At 37.9% G+C, this 16,850-nt stretch overlaps 1 protein-coding gene across 5 annotated transcripts in view; it reads left to right on the top strand.

Annotated features, from left to right (window-relative positions):
• Positions 1-16,850, top strand: part of LOC124623201 (vascular endothelial growth factor receptor 3) — a 512,828-nt gene that overhangs the window by 434,127 nt on the left and 61,851 nt on the right. For all 5 annotated transcript variants that reach the window (XR_006980681.1, XM_047149015.1, XM_047149018.1 and 2 more), the window contains exons 13-15: positions 1,971-2,101; positions 15,516-15,693; positions 15,798-15,895. Coding sequence is in view for 4 of the 5 variants with exons in the window: in XM_047149015.1 (XP_047004971.1) it covers positions 1,971-2,101; positions 15,516-15,693; positions 15,798-15,895 (407 nt within the window). In the remaining variant the exon portion in view is untranslated. The remainder of the gene's footprint in view (positions 1-1,970; positions 2,102-15,515; positions 15,694-15,797; positions 15,896-16,850) is intronic.

Below are 16,850 nucleotides of genomic sequence, written 5' to 3' on the forward strand. Positions count from 1 at the left end.
TATTTATGAAAAGAAATATGAAATAAATTGCAGTAATGAATTGTGTACAAGAAGTAAACATTAATGTAAAATATATGTGGAATAGTTTTGTGCTTATTCCATCGAAAAATATCCAAATTGTGTACTCTTCTTTAATTATGCCAAGCAGACGTGTTTTGTATATATGTGAGAAAGAAATGGAGCTAAAATAATTAAGAACTATGTAAAATCATGTTTGTACATAGAAACTTCAGGGCAGATTAAAACTGTGTGCCGGACAGAGACTCGAACTCAGGACCTTTGCATTTGGTTCTACCAACTGAGCTACCCAAGCACGACTCATGTCCCATCCTCACAGCTTTAATTCCACCAGTAGCTCGTCTCCAACCTTGGGTAGCTCAGTTGATAGAGCACTTGCCTGCAAAAGACAAAGGTCCCAAATTCGAGTCTTGGTCCGGCACACAGTTTTAATCTGCCAGGGAGTTTCATGTCAGCGCACACTCCAAAAGAGTGAAAATTTTGTTATGTTTGTACATTTCTACACATCACATCATGCTAGGAGTTCTCCGTATCAGTTGTATGTTTGTGCATCACCATGTGCATGTCTTGTACAGAAATGATTCAAAGGACAAGTAAATTAACAAATAAACATATATTTGCTAATGATATTCATTGTAAATAATCCATCACAATTTGAGAAAAAGTGCTGTCCATACCCGCAATGCTAGAGGGAAAAAATAACATTTATTACCCATTGTTAAAATTGTCATTGGCTCAGAAAGGAGTTCAGTATGCAGCAAATAAAATTTCTGCTCATTTTCCTGATATCATATAATGTCTGAGAGGTAGCAAAAAAAGGGTAGTTGCATGAGTGGAGCTAAAAATAATAATGTTTCTATTAATGCTTATTACTTCTATGACACTAACCATTTTATCTTGCAAACTGACTCATTACAAATAATTTTATAAAAGAATTGTTCAGATGATCTGTGGAACATCCAACAAATGAATTAAACAAGCATAGCTACCTGGGCGGGTACTTTCATGATGGGTGCAGGTTGGAAAACACTAGCACTTGGTGAGGGCTGTTGGTGTCTGTTCCAGGACGTTACATTAGAAGTAAATTTGGGGTCTAAAATGCAGTGATCACACATTTTTATTTTTATTTTCCACTTCTGTGCTCATAAACTCATTGTCCTGAACTTGTTACTGGTACAGTATTTGAAATTTTGTCACATTAGCTCATAAATGATCAGAACTTTTGTTTCACAAACTGTTGATTACATGGTACAAGTAGTACAGTGGGCAAAATTTAGTTGCAGAATTAAAGTTAGATCCTTTTCCAACTGCTGGGGAGGAACTAAAACACTGTGGGATGAGGCAACTGAACTTAATGCTCATTGCTTTGTGCTGTTGAGTTTCCAGTAAACACAGTAAGAGAGAGAGAGAGAGAGAGAGAGAGAGAGAGAGAGAGAGAGAGAGAGGGGGGGGGGGGAAGGGGGGGTAGAACAGAAGATACGGATTTAAGAGCAAGTGGCCTACAGTTGTTGTCTGCATTTCCACTTGGCAAACCAACTCTTATTGTATGATGGGGAGGATACATTGAATCTCTGTATCAAACACCTCCATGCCCTTTCTGCTGTACTACATGCAAATAATACACATGAAGATGGAATGATGGTTTTGTTGGTAAGCATCTAAGCCGGCAACACTGCCCCCCAACCAGTGCACTTTTGTTAATCGCAAAGTAACTACGCCAGCAGCTGTGCGTGTAATTTAGTGAACAGGGCCTGGAGATCTGTGTATCAGCATTTTATGCACTACTAACTAAATCCCACTAATTTTTAGCTCTTGTTGTATAAATATTTGGAACTAGGTGTCGAGACATAGTATTAGAAACATCTATACGGCTTTTCCGTGAGAACTTTTGTTGCCAAACATTTTTTTGTGTCACCACCCTTAATACAGTTCATTCCATTGTTGGTTTGCAGCTATGAAAAGCCCGCAGTTCAGCAAGGACACAAACATGAATGGCGGTGAACATCTCTTAGACAACCTGTCTCGGTACAGCCTTAATTGCAGGCCAAGTGGAGTTCCAAAACCTCAAATTGTCTGGATGAAGGTGATTATCTTTTAGCTACAAGTTTCAAAGAATTTTCTTTTATTTATAGAACAAAAGATGAAGACAGGCAATGTATCTTTTTTGGGGAGGGGGGTTTGCACTTCAGAGTGAGTTTTTTATTAATATATGCTACCTATCATTTACCAGTAGGTGAGTAGTTGCCAGAAGTCATTTTATGTTTACTGCTTCCACTACAGAATTTCTGTTGTGTTAATGCATAAAAGTTATTAAACAATCATTGTACAGTTGTACAAGAATACTAACAAATTAGTATAAAAACTGAAATACATAACAAAACATCCATTGTAACTTGTAAACTAAACTCAGTTTTGCAGTACACAGATTTATATGTGTTGGTGGAAAAGTAATCACTTTAAATTCATTAGCAGATATGGAAAGGGTAGAAAAGAAATGGAAAATTAGTAAAATTGTTTTGCCTTGTCGAAGGGGAAATAGATCGAAGTGGCCCGGGGTTATTGAAGCTGTTGCTGTTGTCGGTGATTGTGTAATGTGTGACACATTCAGTGACGAGATGATAAAGTTTGTAGTTACTACAACTGCACCACATCATTTTTTTTTTACACTAATGGCTGATGTGTCAGTGTTTCTGGTCTCTCTCTTCCTACAATTTTTACTCTGAATAAGTTCATTCTGAAGTCCTCACGGTGAATTATGTTGTCCAATTAATTTTGATATCTTATTTATTCTGTGTTCTGTAGACCAATGTTGTGAACATTACACAGGATCTGGACTGAATCGGTTTTGCGATCTTGTAGTGTTTATTACAATTATTACATGGGATTAAATAAATAGTACAAATAAATTAATATTTGCATGTGTACATGTTAGGCAAGTTTCCTTACAGAAAAAAATGTTGTAATTAATGCATCCAGTGATAAGCTTTCATATATACCTGTTTGTATCTCAGGGTGAATATTCATGATGCAAGTACATTACAGTTCAGAAACACTACTATTGTCAAAAATGATCTTAGCATCAGTCATTAAGGAAAAAAGAGCTAATATTACCTAGAAACTTAATTTGTGGAGTTGAAGCTCCTGAAGTGGCTCCTCTTCTGCACTGTGCTCTGTGCTCGGGTTTGTAATGTCAAAGTAGAAATAATATTTTCTTCTACTATGATACATATTATTGGATTAAAAGAGGGACTTTTTCTCTTACAAAACACTCAAAAACGAATGTATGTTTTGTGACAATTATGAGAATTTAGTCCCAAAAAATGCTCAGCTCACAATTCTAAGATACTGAGTATGACTTACTTCTGTATATATAGCCTTTTGTAGCAAGTTTCTGATACCCCAAGAGACAATTCCTGTTGTATAACTGCTAGAAAGTAACTGTACTATGTTGCTTTAGCAACATCTGTATTTGTGAAAGGGCAAACAATATGTAAAGCAAAAGTTTCAGAACAGTCTTTTGCAGATATCTGAAACGTGGCTTGAACTGTTGACAGAAGGTACATAAATAGTTACTCAGTGCACAGTATCCATGAGCACCTTATTTACTGTCATTTGAAATATGTGTACTGAATTATTGATAAAAATCGTAGTAATATCAGCAAAAAGTTGTCTGCTAAGAGTTAGGTCTTTTACAAAAAAAATATAAATAAATAAATAAATTAATTAAAAAATTAAAATAAATAAATAAAATAAAATGTTGGACCCAAGACCAGTGGCACTCCACAAGTAACTGACCCCCGTTCAGATGATGCCGGAACACCTCTTCTGCACTGTCCACTATCCAGTTGTGCTCAGACACACATGGTGCCCAAGTTGTAATTAGGTATTTTGCTTTCTGTAAGAGCTTCTATGACTGACAGTCTAATGCTTCTGATAAGTTACATTCTATTTGGAGTGACCTCAAATATTGATGGTATCCAAAATTTTGATTGCAAAATCAAATGTAGCATCTTTAGTTGATATCCCTTTTGTGAAACCAAAACTGGCTTTTGCGGATTATGATAAGGCCACCAATATGATAAGCAATCCTGATTGGCATTAGTTTCTCCAAAACCTTGAAAATATTTGTAACAAGTGATACTGGTCAATACTTAGCAGCATCTGCCTCATCTTTTATGCAGTGGTCTTACAACTATATAGTGTAGATGTTCAGGAAATATTCCCTGTTTCAGTACACCATCAAAACCATTCAATAGGAGTTCAGTTAAATCCTTCACTCATATGTTAATAACTTCTTGGTTATGTTGTCCTCTACAGTAAATTTTTATTTTTAGAGTCATAATGATTCATTCAGTGCCTGTATAGTGCCTGCAGATATTGGTATCTGTTTCATTCTGTTAGATAGAATGGCTTGTAGAAACTTCATATTCAGATTTCTGAAGGTTAGTGACCTATTTGTGCAGTTAATATTAATAATGTGTAATATGCACTATTTTTCATGCTCTTCTTCATAAAATTTCATATGGTTTCCATTTTGCTGCTTGAATATGGCCTCTGATTTAATGACTCATCATTTCTCTAGTGTCTTTAGTGCCCATCCATAGTTGGAAACACATTAAGTGTTTTGATGAAATTCTCCCTTATTTGTATTAACATGTTGGTTTATTGCCAGTGAATAAACTTGTGTAGAAGTTTCAACTGAATTATCAGGGGGGAGTGGGTTGTAGAAAGACATAATCGTCAAATAATGAAACATCATGAGAGGGTTCTGGGTGACAAAACCATGAAATCTTGATGTGTGTTTCTTCCTAATATGTTACTTAATAATCGATCTCCAATCTCTACTCTTAAAATGAATTTGGGCTAGTACATATAACCATGAACATTTATCATGGATCCAACTAAATACATCTTTTTTTGAGTGGAGACTTAATTCACACTAATTAAATTAAGTAAATTTTACAAGAGTTATGACATATTCATTCTTATGTTGCTGATTCATTGACTACTCTTGTTGTTTATTTTGAATGGATTGAACACAGAGCGGAGCAAACTTTAATGTGCCTTGCAGCAACTTTCACAAGCCATAAATAAACATTGCACAGACAAGCGTACCAATCTTGATTTTCTGACTATTCTATAGCTATGGTGGGGTCAGTTCTAGTGTCAGATTCCACTCGTCGACTTTGAGCAATGACATCATACCTACAACAGGGACACTAGATAGAGCAATATCTGAAAGTGCCTGATCAAATTCGTAAACAAACAAATGTAGCATCCGATAAAATTACAAACACAGTTCAAGTGATTAATTACTTTGCTACAAAAGAAGAATTAAAGGTTAAGAAAATAAATTAGAACAGAAAAAGAGAAGTACACATGTCTGAAATAAATTATCATAATTTGTGTGAATAAGAAAAGCACAGAGAACCTTTAAATCCAGTACAGTATAGTGCATGAAGAAGTGACAATATTGTAAAATAGCGTTAACTGTTAACACTACTTGTTAAATCTAATGGGACTAGTTACAAGTAGTGAAAATTGACAAGAAGTAGGGTCTAACAAGTACTGGAATCAGTAACTGGAATTGGGCTATATAGTTCAATTCTACTTACCGATTCCAGCCATTCCACAGTTTGTTATTTAGAGCGTTTTAACGAGAAGTGTATGCACTAAAGTGTTATAAGATTTTTGCATATGGTATTACTTTCTTCACTAGTATGAAAAAGAGAAAATTTAGAAGCTTTATGTACAGTATTTATTAGTTTTTCGTAGTAGTTCTGAGATCAGTAAGAAATCTAGAGATCCTACAAAAAACATAGTCCACAGATTTACTGCAAATATGTCCAAAATTATGAACCATCAAATAGCTGTAATTAGTAACTAGAACTGTCCTCTTCATCATCATCATCATCATCATCATCATCATGGACAGTTTCCAGCCTCTGGCTGTGTTTGTGTGGAACATAGGCCTCTCTTTTGCCTTGCAGTTGTCTCTTCTCCTTGGTCCAGTCTTCTCCTTTCTATATAGGTCAATTCTAGTTGCTGATTCCAACCATTCAATAATTCATTAATTACATCATTTCTTCAGCACGTGTGTGCACAAAAATGTAGGCTAATATGATTTCCGCAATTCTGATTTTTCTCGGAACTACTGCAAAAAAATTAGTTTTGGAATCTGTTGTTATTGAACTTGAAATAAATACGCGGTTACGGTTTGAAAGTGAACATAAATGCTTTTATTAACATGCGCAGAATGAATGTAATACAAGGGTGGCAAAACAACCATGTTAATAGGAACGTCTATAAAAGCAGTCCGTAGCAACTGCGGCAAAGATGAATATGTAGCAGAGGCATCGATTCTAAATTCCAACACCCCCACTAGGAGCAATGTCTCAGTACTTCATTCTCGGAGTTCAAATTCTTGTGTTAGTTGCTGATGTCTGGTTCTTGGCAGTGGCTCCATAGTCATATCTGCAAGCATTCCATTTGCGGAAATTTGCTCCTCTGTGATTTCTCCTGTATCTATCTTTTCCATGATGAAATGATGCCTGGTGTCAATGTGTTCAGTGCGACCTTTGTATGCACTTGTCTTTGACAGATCAATTGCACCTTTGTTGTTGCAAAACAATCTTATCAGGCCCTGTTTTGGGAATGGGGATCTCTCTCTTTGCAGACGTTGCAGCCAAAGTGCTTCCTGACCTGCAGAAGGTAAAGTCATATATTCTGCTTCTGTCATCGAGAGAGCTACTGTTGGTTCTTTTTGTACTATTCCATGAAATTGCTGCACTGTGCAAAATAAATAAAAGACCAGTGGTTGATTTTCTATCTCCTATGTCCCCAGCTCAGTCAGCATCAGTGTAACCTGTGATGTCATGATCATCTTTGGAAAATTGTTGCTTGAAGTCTTTAGTTCCCTCTATATACCTTAGGATTCACTACAGCTTGCCAGTGGGATATTCCAGGGTTATTATTAAACAGACTCAAAACTCCAATTGAGTACGCTAGATTTGGTCTAGTACCTAGTTGTGCATACATTTAGCTACCTATGGCTTCTTTACCAAGCGAGGTGGCGCAGTGGTTAGCACACTGGACTCGCATTCGGGAGGACGATGGTTCAATCCCGTCTCCAGCCATCCTGATTTAGGTTTTCTGTGATTTCTCTAAATCGTTTCAGGCAAATGCCGGGATGGTTCCTTTGAAAGGGCACGGCCGAATTCCTTCCCCATCCTTCCCTAATCCGAGCTTGTGCTCCGTCCCTAATGACCTCGTTGTCGATGGGACGTTAAAAAAAAAACACTAACCTAACCTATGGCTTCTTTATATGGGTCTTTCTTCATGGCATCTCTTTCGTTCTCTGTTTTTGGGCTCATTATTTCATGAGTTACTGTTTGGTTATTGTCAAGCAGAGTGGATACTGGATTACAGTCTTCCATGTATTACCTTCATAAAATCTGATTCATATAACAAGTCTGATTCAACCATACAAGTCCAAGTTTATGATCTCTTGTCACTCAGATCCCTAGACAATTGGATACTTCTCCAAGGTCCTTTAGTTTAAGTTATTCCTTTAGTTGTTCTTTAAATGCAATTTTCTGTTGCATATTGTTACAAAATACCATGTCATCTACGTAAACAGCTACAATTAATATATCACTTTCTTGGTTTCTGTGATAAGCATATGGATCAGCGGTGGACCTGCTGAAATTTAAACTTAGTAGAACTTTGTCCAGTTTGATATTCCAACAGTGACTTCCCTGTTTAAGTCCATACACAGCTTTCTTGAGTATTTTAGTACCTTCATATTTGACTTTTTTTGTCACGTAGCCAACTGTGGGAATTTTAACATAAATTTCTTCTTTCAAGTCACCTTGCAAAAAAGCTGTCACCACTTCACAATGATCATTGTCAAAGTCATATTTAGCAGGTAGACTAAACAAATATCTGAGCGAGTTGTATCGTATCACTGGTCAGTATGTTTCTTCATAGTCTAAACCTTTAACTTGTGAACATCCCTTAACTAGAAGTCAAGCTTTATGGCGAATTATCTGTCATTGTAAGTCTCTTTTTGATCTTAAAGACCCACCTAGCATCAAACGCTTTTTTGCCTTGAGGGAGGATAGCTGATTCCCAAGTTTTATTTTTTGCATGTGACTTCAATTCTTCTTCTATTGCTTGAAACCATTTCTCTTGTAGGATCTTGGATTGCAAAGCTTCTTCCAAAGTTGATGGCTCTGATTCTTGTGAATCTTCTTTAGTACAATACGTCACATAATCATCCATCTTCTTTGGTATGGATATTCTAGATGATCTTCTGAGCACTTGCTGAGGTGGTTCTGATTCTTCTTCTATTTCAACTGAGCCTGTTTATTCTGAAGTGTGGTTATCTGATCTGTTGTCCCTTGAGTCATCTTGAATCGTAATGTTCTGCTCCTTATTTGTGATCGGAATATATATCTGGTTTGCTTCCAGCAAATGGTCACATGTTCCTGGCTTGTTATTATTCTCTTGAATTATTTCTTCTTTAAATATTACATCTCTGGATTTAATGATTCTTTGTTGAACTGGATGGAACATCCGGTATGTTTATGTTTGATGCCATTAGCCAAACCGTTTTGTAGTTCTTCCATCACATCTGAGTGCAGGTGGTCTAATCTTCTGTGCCACAGATTCACATCAATAGGCCAGGATGCATATTTTGTTTCTGCATTGCGATCACTTGGTTGTCCCATCCTATACATTCCGTTGATTAACGATGCTGTAGCTATCAATTTCTTCTCTGTATCTCAAATGCGACGGCCTCTATAGTCAAAAATGATTGAGCGACCCTGTTGCACTCTTTTGCTTATGAAAAGTAAATTTGTACTCAGCTGAGGAACATAAATTACATCCATCGCCTTAATATTTATTTTCTCTCAGAATGGCACAGCTTTAATATTCGTGCAACCTGTCCCTTTAACGGGTAAATTTTTGTTATTGGCCACGCCCACTTGTGAACTGGGAACTGACGCTACAAAATTTAAATCGCATGGACGGTTTGACATGTGAGCTGATGCACCAGAATCCACAAACCAGTCTTTGGGCATAGCTTTAGTTGATGGTGGCATCATGAAGAATGTTTATTTAATTACTGATTTTTCACTCGCCTTGTTTTTACTGCGACAATTTTTCACTGTGTGTCCATATTTGTTGCAGTTGTAACATCTTGGACCTCTGGGATTGTGGTGTGAGCTGATTTGCTTGTCTTTTTTATTCGCGTGGAGTGCCATGTCATTAACATATGAGTTGCCACACGCTTCATCCTTTACTTTCTGTAGTAATTTATTTTTAATGGAAGTGCCCGCTATCATTGAGTTTGAGTTCTCTAAAGCCATTATCATTGGTTTTTACTCTTTAGGCAGCCCAGCTAACAAGATACATCCTACCCACTTGTCTTTCACTTCAAAGTTACGATCATTCAATTTATTTGATGTTGAAATTAATCTCGACACGTATTCTTTTTGAGTTTGACAGAGCACTGAAAGACCTGAGTCGAAACAAGGCCCCGGGAGTAGACAACATTCCATTAGAACTATTGATGGCCTCGGCAGAGCCAGTCCTAACAAAACTCTACCATCTAGTGAGCACGATGTATGAGACTGGCGAAATTCCCTCAGACTTCAAGAAGAATATAATAATTCCAATCCCAAAGAAAGCAGGTGTTGACAGATGTGAAAACTACCGAACTATCAGTTTAATATGTCACGGCGGGAAAATACTAATGCGAATTCTTTACAGACGAATGGAAAAACTGGTAGAAGCCGACTTCGGGGAAGATCAGTTTGGATTCCGTAGAAATGTTGGAACACGTGAGGCAATACTGACCTTACGACTTACCTTAGAAGAAAGATTAAGAAAAGGCAAACCTACGTTTCTAGCATTTGTAGACTTACAGAAAGCTTTTGACAATGTTAACTGGAATACTCTCTTTCAAATTCTGAAGGTGGCAGGGGCAAAATACAGGGAGCGAAAGGCTATTTACAATTTGTACAGAAACCAGATGGCAGTTATAAGACTCGAGGGGCATGAAAGGGAAGCAGTGGTTGGGAAAGGAGTGAGACAGGGTTGTAGCCTCTCCCCGATGTTATTCAATCTGACGCCAATGGTGGAGGAGTATTTATAGCAGTAAAGAATTCAATAATATCCAGTGAAGTTATTAGCGAATGCGAATGTGAAATAATCTGGGTTAAGTTAAGTATCAAAGGTGGGTCAGATATGATAGTCGGATGCTTCTATAGACCACCTGCATCAGCAACCGTAGTAGTTGAGCGCCTCAGAGAGAACCTGCAGAACGTCGTGAAGAAGTTTCGTGATCATACTATTGTAATAGGGGGAGACTTCAATCTACCAGGTATAGAATGGGATAGTCACACAATCAGAACTGGAGCCAGGGACAGAGACTCTTGTGACATTATCCTGACTGCCTTGTCCGAGAATTACTTCGAGCAGATAGTTAGAGAACCAACTCGTGAAGCTAACGTTTTAGACCTCATAGCAACAAATAGACCGGAACTTTTCGACTCCGTGAATGTAGAAGAGGGTATCAGTGATCATAAGTCAGTGGTTGCATCAATGACTACAAGTGTAATAAGAAATGCCAAGAAAGGAAGGAAAATATATTTGCTTAACAAGAGTGATAGGGCACAAATCGCAGAATATCTGAGTGACCACCATCAAACGTTCATTTCTGAGGAAGAGGATGTGGAACAAAAATGGAAAAAATTCAGAAACATCGTCCAGTACGCCTTAGATAAGTTCGTACCGACTAAGGTCCAAAGCGAGGGGAAAGATCCACCGTGGTATAACAATCATGTACGAAAGGTACTACGGAAACAAAGAAAGCTTCATCATAGGTTTAAGAGTAGTCAAATCATAGCTGATAAGGAAAAGCTGAACGAAGCGAAAAAGAGCGTAAAGAGAGCAATGAGAGAAGCATTCAACGAATTCGAACATAAAACATTGGCAAACAATCTATACAAGAACCCTAAAAAGTTTTGGTCATATGTAAAATTGGTAAGCGGATCTAAATCCCCTATTCAGTCACTCGTTGACCACGATGGCACCGAAACAGAGGACGACCAAAGAAAGGCAGAAATACTGAATTCAGTGTTCCGAAACTGTTTCACTGCGGAAAATCGTAACAGGGTCCCTGACTTCAGCCGTCGCACGGACGCCAAAATGGAAAATATTGAAATAAACGATATCGGAATTGAAAAACAACTGCTGTCACTTAGTAGCGGAAAAGCATCCGGACCAGACGAGATACCCTTAAGATTCTACAGTGATTATGCTAAAGAACTTGCCCCCTTTCTATCAGCAATTTATCGTAGATCGCTGGAAGAACGTAAAGTACCTAGCGACTGGAAGAAAGCGCAGGTCGTTCCCATTTTCAAGAAGGGTCATAAATCAGATGCGAATAATTATAGGCCTATTTCGCTTACGTCAATCTGTTGTAGAATAATGGAACATGTTTTGTGTTCTCGTATTATGACGTTCTTAGATAATACAAATCTCCTTCATCATAACCAACATGGATTCCGCAAACAGAGATCATGTGAAACTCAGCTCGCCCTATTTGCCCAAGAAATTCACAGTGCCGTAGACACTGGCGAGCAGATTGATGCCGTATTCCTGGACTTCAGGAAGGCATTTGATACGGTTCCGCACTTACGTTTAGTGAAAAAAATACGAGCTTACGGAATATCGGACCAGGTTTGTGATTGGATTCAGGATTTCCTAGAAGAAAGAACACAACATGTCATTCTTAACGGTTCAAAATCTGCAGATGTAGAGGTAATTTCGGGAGTACCGCAGGGAAGCGTGATAGGACCTTTATTGTTTACAATATACATAAATGACTTAGTTGACAACATCGGTAGCTCCGTGAGGCTATTTGCAGATGACACGGTTGTCTACAAGAAAGTAGCAACATCAGAAGACTCGTACGTACTCCAGGAGGACCTGCAGAGGATTAATGCATGGTGCGACAGCTGGCAGCTTTCCCTAAACGTAGATAAATGTAATATAATGCACATACATAGGAGCAGAAATCCATTCCAGTACGATTATGCCATAGGTGGTAAATCATTGGAAGCGGTAATTACCGTAAAATACTTAGGAGTTACTATCCGGAGCGATCTGAAGTGGAATGATCACATAAAACAAATAGTGGGAAAAGCAGGCGCCAGGTTGAGATTCATAGGAAGAATTCTAAGAAAATGTGACTCATCGACGAAAGAAGTAGCTTACAAAACGCTTGTTCGTCCGATTCTTGAGTATTGCTCATCGGTATGGGACCCTTACCAGGTTGGATTAATAGAAGAGATAGACATGATCCAGCGAAAAGCAGCGCGATTCGTCATGGGGACATTTAGTCAGCGCGAGAGCGTTACGGAGATGCTGAACAAGCTCCAGTGGCGGACACTTCAAGAAAGGCGTTACGCAATACGGAGAGGTTTATTATCGAAATTACGAGAGAGCACATTCCGGGAAGAGATGGGCAACATATTACTACCGCCCACATATATCTCGCGTAATGATCACAACGAAAAGATCCGAGAAATTAGAGCAAATACGGAGACTTACAAGCAGTCGTTCTTCCCACGCACAATTCGTGAATGGAACAGGGAAGGGGGGATCAGATAGTGGTACAATAAGTACCCTCTGCCACACACCGTAAGGTGGCTCGCGGAGTATAGATGTAGATGTAGATGTAGATGTAGATGTATATTGAGCAAGCAGTAAAGGAAACAAAAGAAAAAATCGGAGTAGGTATTAAAATTCATGGAGAAGAAGTAAAAACTTTGAGGTTCGCCGATGACGTAATTCTGTCAGAGACAGCAAAGGACTTGGAAGAGCAGTTGAACGGAATGGACAGTGTCTTGAAAGGAGGATATAAGATGAACATCAACAAAAGCAAAACGAGGATAATGGAATGTAGTCGTGTTAAGTCGGGTGATGCTGAGGGAATTAGATTAGGAAATGAGACACTTAAAGTAGTAAAGGAGTTTTGCTATTTAGGGAGTAAAATAACCGATGATGGTCGAAGTAGAGAGGATATAAAATGTAGACTGGCAATGGCAATGAAAGCGTTTTTTAAGAAGAGAAATTTGTTAACATCGAGTATAGATTTAAGTGTCAGGAAGTAGTTTCTGAAAGTGTTTGTATGGAGTGTAGCCATGTATGGAAGTGAAACAAGAACGATAACTAGTTTGGACAAGAAGAGAATAGAAGCTTTCGAAATATGGTGCTACAGAAGAATGCTGAAGATAAGGTGGGTAGATCAGGTAACTAATGAGGAGGTATTGAATAGGATTGGGGAGAAGAGAAGTTTGTGGCACAACTTGACTAGAAGAAGGGATCGGTTGGTAGGACATGTTTTGAGGCATCAAGGGATCACAAATTTAGCATTGGAGGGCAGCGTGGAGGGTAAAAATCGTAGAGGGAGACCAAGAGATGAATACACTAAGCAGATTCAGAAGGATGTAGGTTGCAGTAGGTACTGTGAGATGAAGAAGCTTGCACAGGATAGAGTAGCATGGAGAGCTGCATCAAACCAGTCTCAGGACTGAAGACCACAACAACAACGTATTCTTCCACAATTGAACAGTTCTCTAATCATGTTAGGAAAAGCGTTCTCAACAAGCCTGTTCTTCAATAAAGTCCTTAATCCTCTTGAGTTTGTTTTAATTTATCCCATGCTTCTTTTGCAGATGACGTGCGCTGCAGATTCACATAAATAGTTGGATCAACTAAGATTATTTTGGCCCTTGCAGTGCATATCTTAACTTCATCTTTTATCCCGCCCATTATACATTGCCACAATTGTTCGTGCTATAAATAAGTTTTCATTGCAAATTGTAATTTTCTCTTCCTTTCAGTTTTTCAGTTACTGGCAACGAATTAACAGTGACTCAACTCGTGATATTGGCGTTCCGTATCTGAATCTTGATGCGATGAAAAAACATAGTTCTTACTTACTTAAAATAAACCACTGGGTGACTGTGCCTGGGCCCATAACCTGTCGTTACTTAACCTTGAAATAAAGATGCGGTTATGGTTGGAAAGTGAACATAAATGCTTTTATTAACTCGCACAGAACAAATGTAACACAAGGGTAGGCTAAACACAACCATGTTAATAGGAACGTCTATAAAAGTGTCCGTAGCAACTGCGGCAAAGATAAATATGTAGCAGAGGCATCGATTCTAAATTCCAACAGAATCGGTAATTAGAATTGACGTAGATAGGAGGTCAGTTCTAGTTACTGATTCTAATTTTTTGTTATACACTGCAGTAGTTTTAGAGAGCAATTACAAATGTAAAAATGCTGTTACGTTTCAGTGCATAAAACTGCAAAAATAATTTCCATATGAATCATGGAGTGGTTGGAATCTTTAACTGGAATTTACCTACATAGGTTAATTCTAGTTATCAATTCTGATAGTCTTTATTTTTGTAGATATTTGTTAGTCATACACTGTCTTTTCGTTTAGAATTTAGTGTGTCAGTTTCTCCACATTTCATTCTACTGTTTCATATTTGTTGTCATTCATTTCATTTTCCTGTTTTTCTGTTACATTTTAGTTTCTCCTCGCCCAAAACGCCAACCTCCCCTGTGCTTCTCCCGTTAGATTCAGTAATTAATAGTAAAATTAATGCTATTTTATAACAGTAAGTCTTCACCATGTGCTTTACTGTAATGCAATTTAAGGGTTCTCCGTGCTTTTCCACTTGCATAAATTGCGAGTGTACCTCTTATCAGACATGAAAATTTGTTTTTAATTCTTGTTCTTAATTATTTTCATTATCTTCCATTCGTTTAGTTATAATTCATGACTGAGTTAATAACTGCATGAATGGGATTGTAATTTTATCGTATGCTACATTTGGTGTAGAGTATGATCCACTGCTTTCATAGATTGTCTGTATGTAGCATTTTTGCCTCAGAAATGACATAATTGCTCAAAGCTGATGTGTGGAATCAGACACTAGAATTCACCCGCTATGGCATCTAGTCCACAACACTGCCAGGCTGCACCTGTCCTGATGACTGTCTACCAGCAACTCTTTCTTCACCCCATGCACACATTCTCTGTTGGACAACACACTCTCTCTGGCCCTGCTGTTGCTAGACAACAGTCTCACAATCATAGTGCCAACCTCCAAAAATAGTGCCGCAATCGGGTCAGGACCAGTTTTAATCCACAGTCTGTCCTTTGTGTTTTTATTAGCCATATCAGTTTCATTTTTATTAAGCTGCTTTTTTGCTGAATTTTTAGTTAGCTATTTATATAATTCTGTTTCAAATGGTTCATACTATTGTAGTTACCTGAAAGATTAAAACAGGAAAAGAAAACTGCCCTCTGTAAATACTGTGGGTTGTGTGTTAGGGCTTAATGATAAGTGTGTTTCATTAGTACGATTACATTTGTTTGAACTGTAATTTTTCATTCCAGGATGGAAAGCCACTTCCTGTGAAGCCAAATGACACATCAATAGAATTTATGCATAACCATACTACTCTTGTAATTAAACAGTTCACAGCAGAACATGCAGGGTTATACACATGTACTGCCATAAATCCCAGAAATAAAAATGACCGGAAATCAGTAACAGCTACATTGAAATTCAAAGGTTTGTTCACTTTTGTGTCTGTTCCTGATAACACAAGATATTGCACAAAATATAACCCAGTAACACAGATGATTCTCTAACACTTCTTTTTTTTCTATTTTTAGATGAAGGTGGTACGGTAATAAGTATTGTTGTTGCTGTAGCTCTAGTTGTCATATTTATTCTCGCTGCTGTACTTGCTGTAAAAATGCTAAGAGACAGAGTAAGTATTGTGAATTTTTCTTTTTTTCTTAAACACACAGTATTTTAATTTGTTTAAACTTCGCTGTGTATTATGGTGGAAATGGCTTGTACAGTAACAAGTATACATATAAGCAAGTCAGTTCATTCCCTGTAGCATGTAGAAGGGGATAAAAGAATTCACCTACAGACATTCTTGTATTATCATTCCTTAAACACAAACAGAATGCATGCAGTGTCCCAGCTTTCGGAACTAACAATTTCTTATTGACTCAGCAGGCGAATTTAATAATGTATGCTGGTCCATCATGTTTGCAAGGCTGAGAGATTTGCAGTTACCTTCTGCCTTGTATACAAGCTTTCTTGACCATTGTATGACATGATGGGCGAGTGGCATGCAGGCAAATACCAGTTGTTCAGGAAATCACCTTGAGATGACTGCAGGAATCAGTGCATAGGACTTCACAACAGCATCTCTATTAAATGTAATTGAGTTCAATTATTGCATCATTGGAATCATTGCTTATGCAGCCAACCAGTTGCTAATGGTCTCTGCAGACTCATGAGCTCAGCTTGAGCAAAAAAGTCAGTGGTTCATTAAAATAAACAAACACTGGGTACAGACAAAACAAATCCCACAACACCACATAAAAAATTATGCAGGCTTCTGAAAGGCACAGTGTAAATAAATCCAGCAATTAAACTAGATAACATAAACCTAATCAAACAATGGAAAGTCCAGGCTTGATTAACAATAATATAGAGAAGACAGTGTGTGGCTCACCACTTATCGGAGGTGTAGAGTCACAGGTGGACACACTGAAAAAGAAGGCTAGAAATATTCCAGTTTTTGGACAAACTCCGTCAGAAGTGGGAAACTTTACATATTCAAACAAGTAGTAGTTACGCACACATGGCCACTGTCTGATAAGGCCCAACTGTGACTTCTGGCATGAGCAGCAAACTACCTGGAGTTG

The sequence above is a fragment of the Schistocerca americana genome, chromosome 7 (genome assembly GCF_021461395.2).
Source record: "Schistocerca americana isolate TAMUIC-IGC-003095 chromosome 7, iqSchAmer2.1, whole genome shotgun sequence".
In the NCBI taxonomy this organism is placed as follows: Eukaryota; Metazoa; Arthropoda; class Insecta; order Orthoptera; family Acrididae; genus Schistocerca; species Schistocerca americana.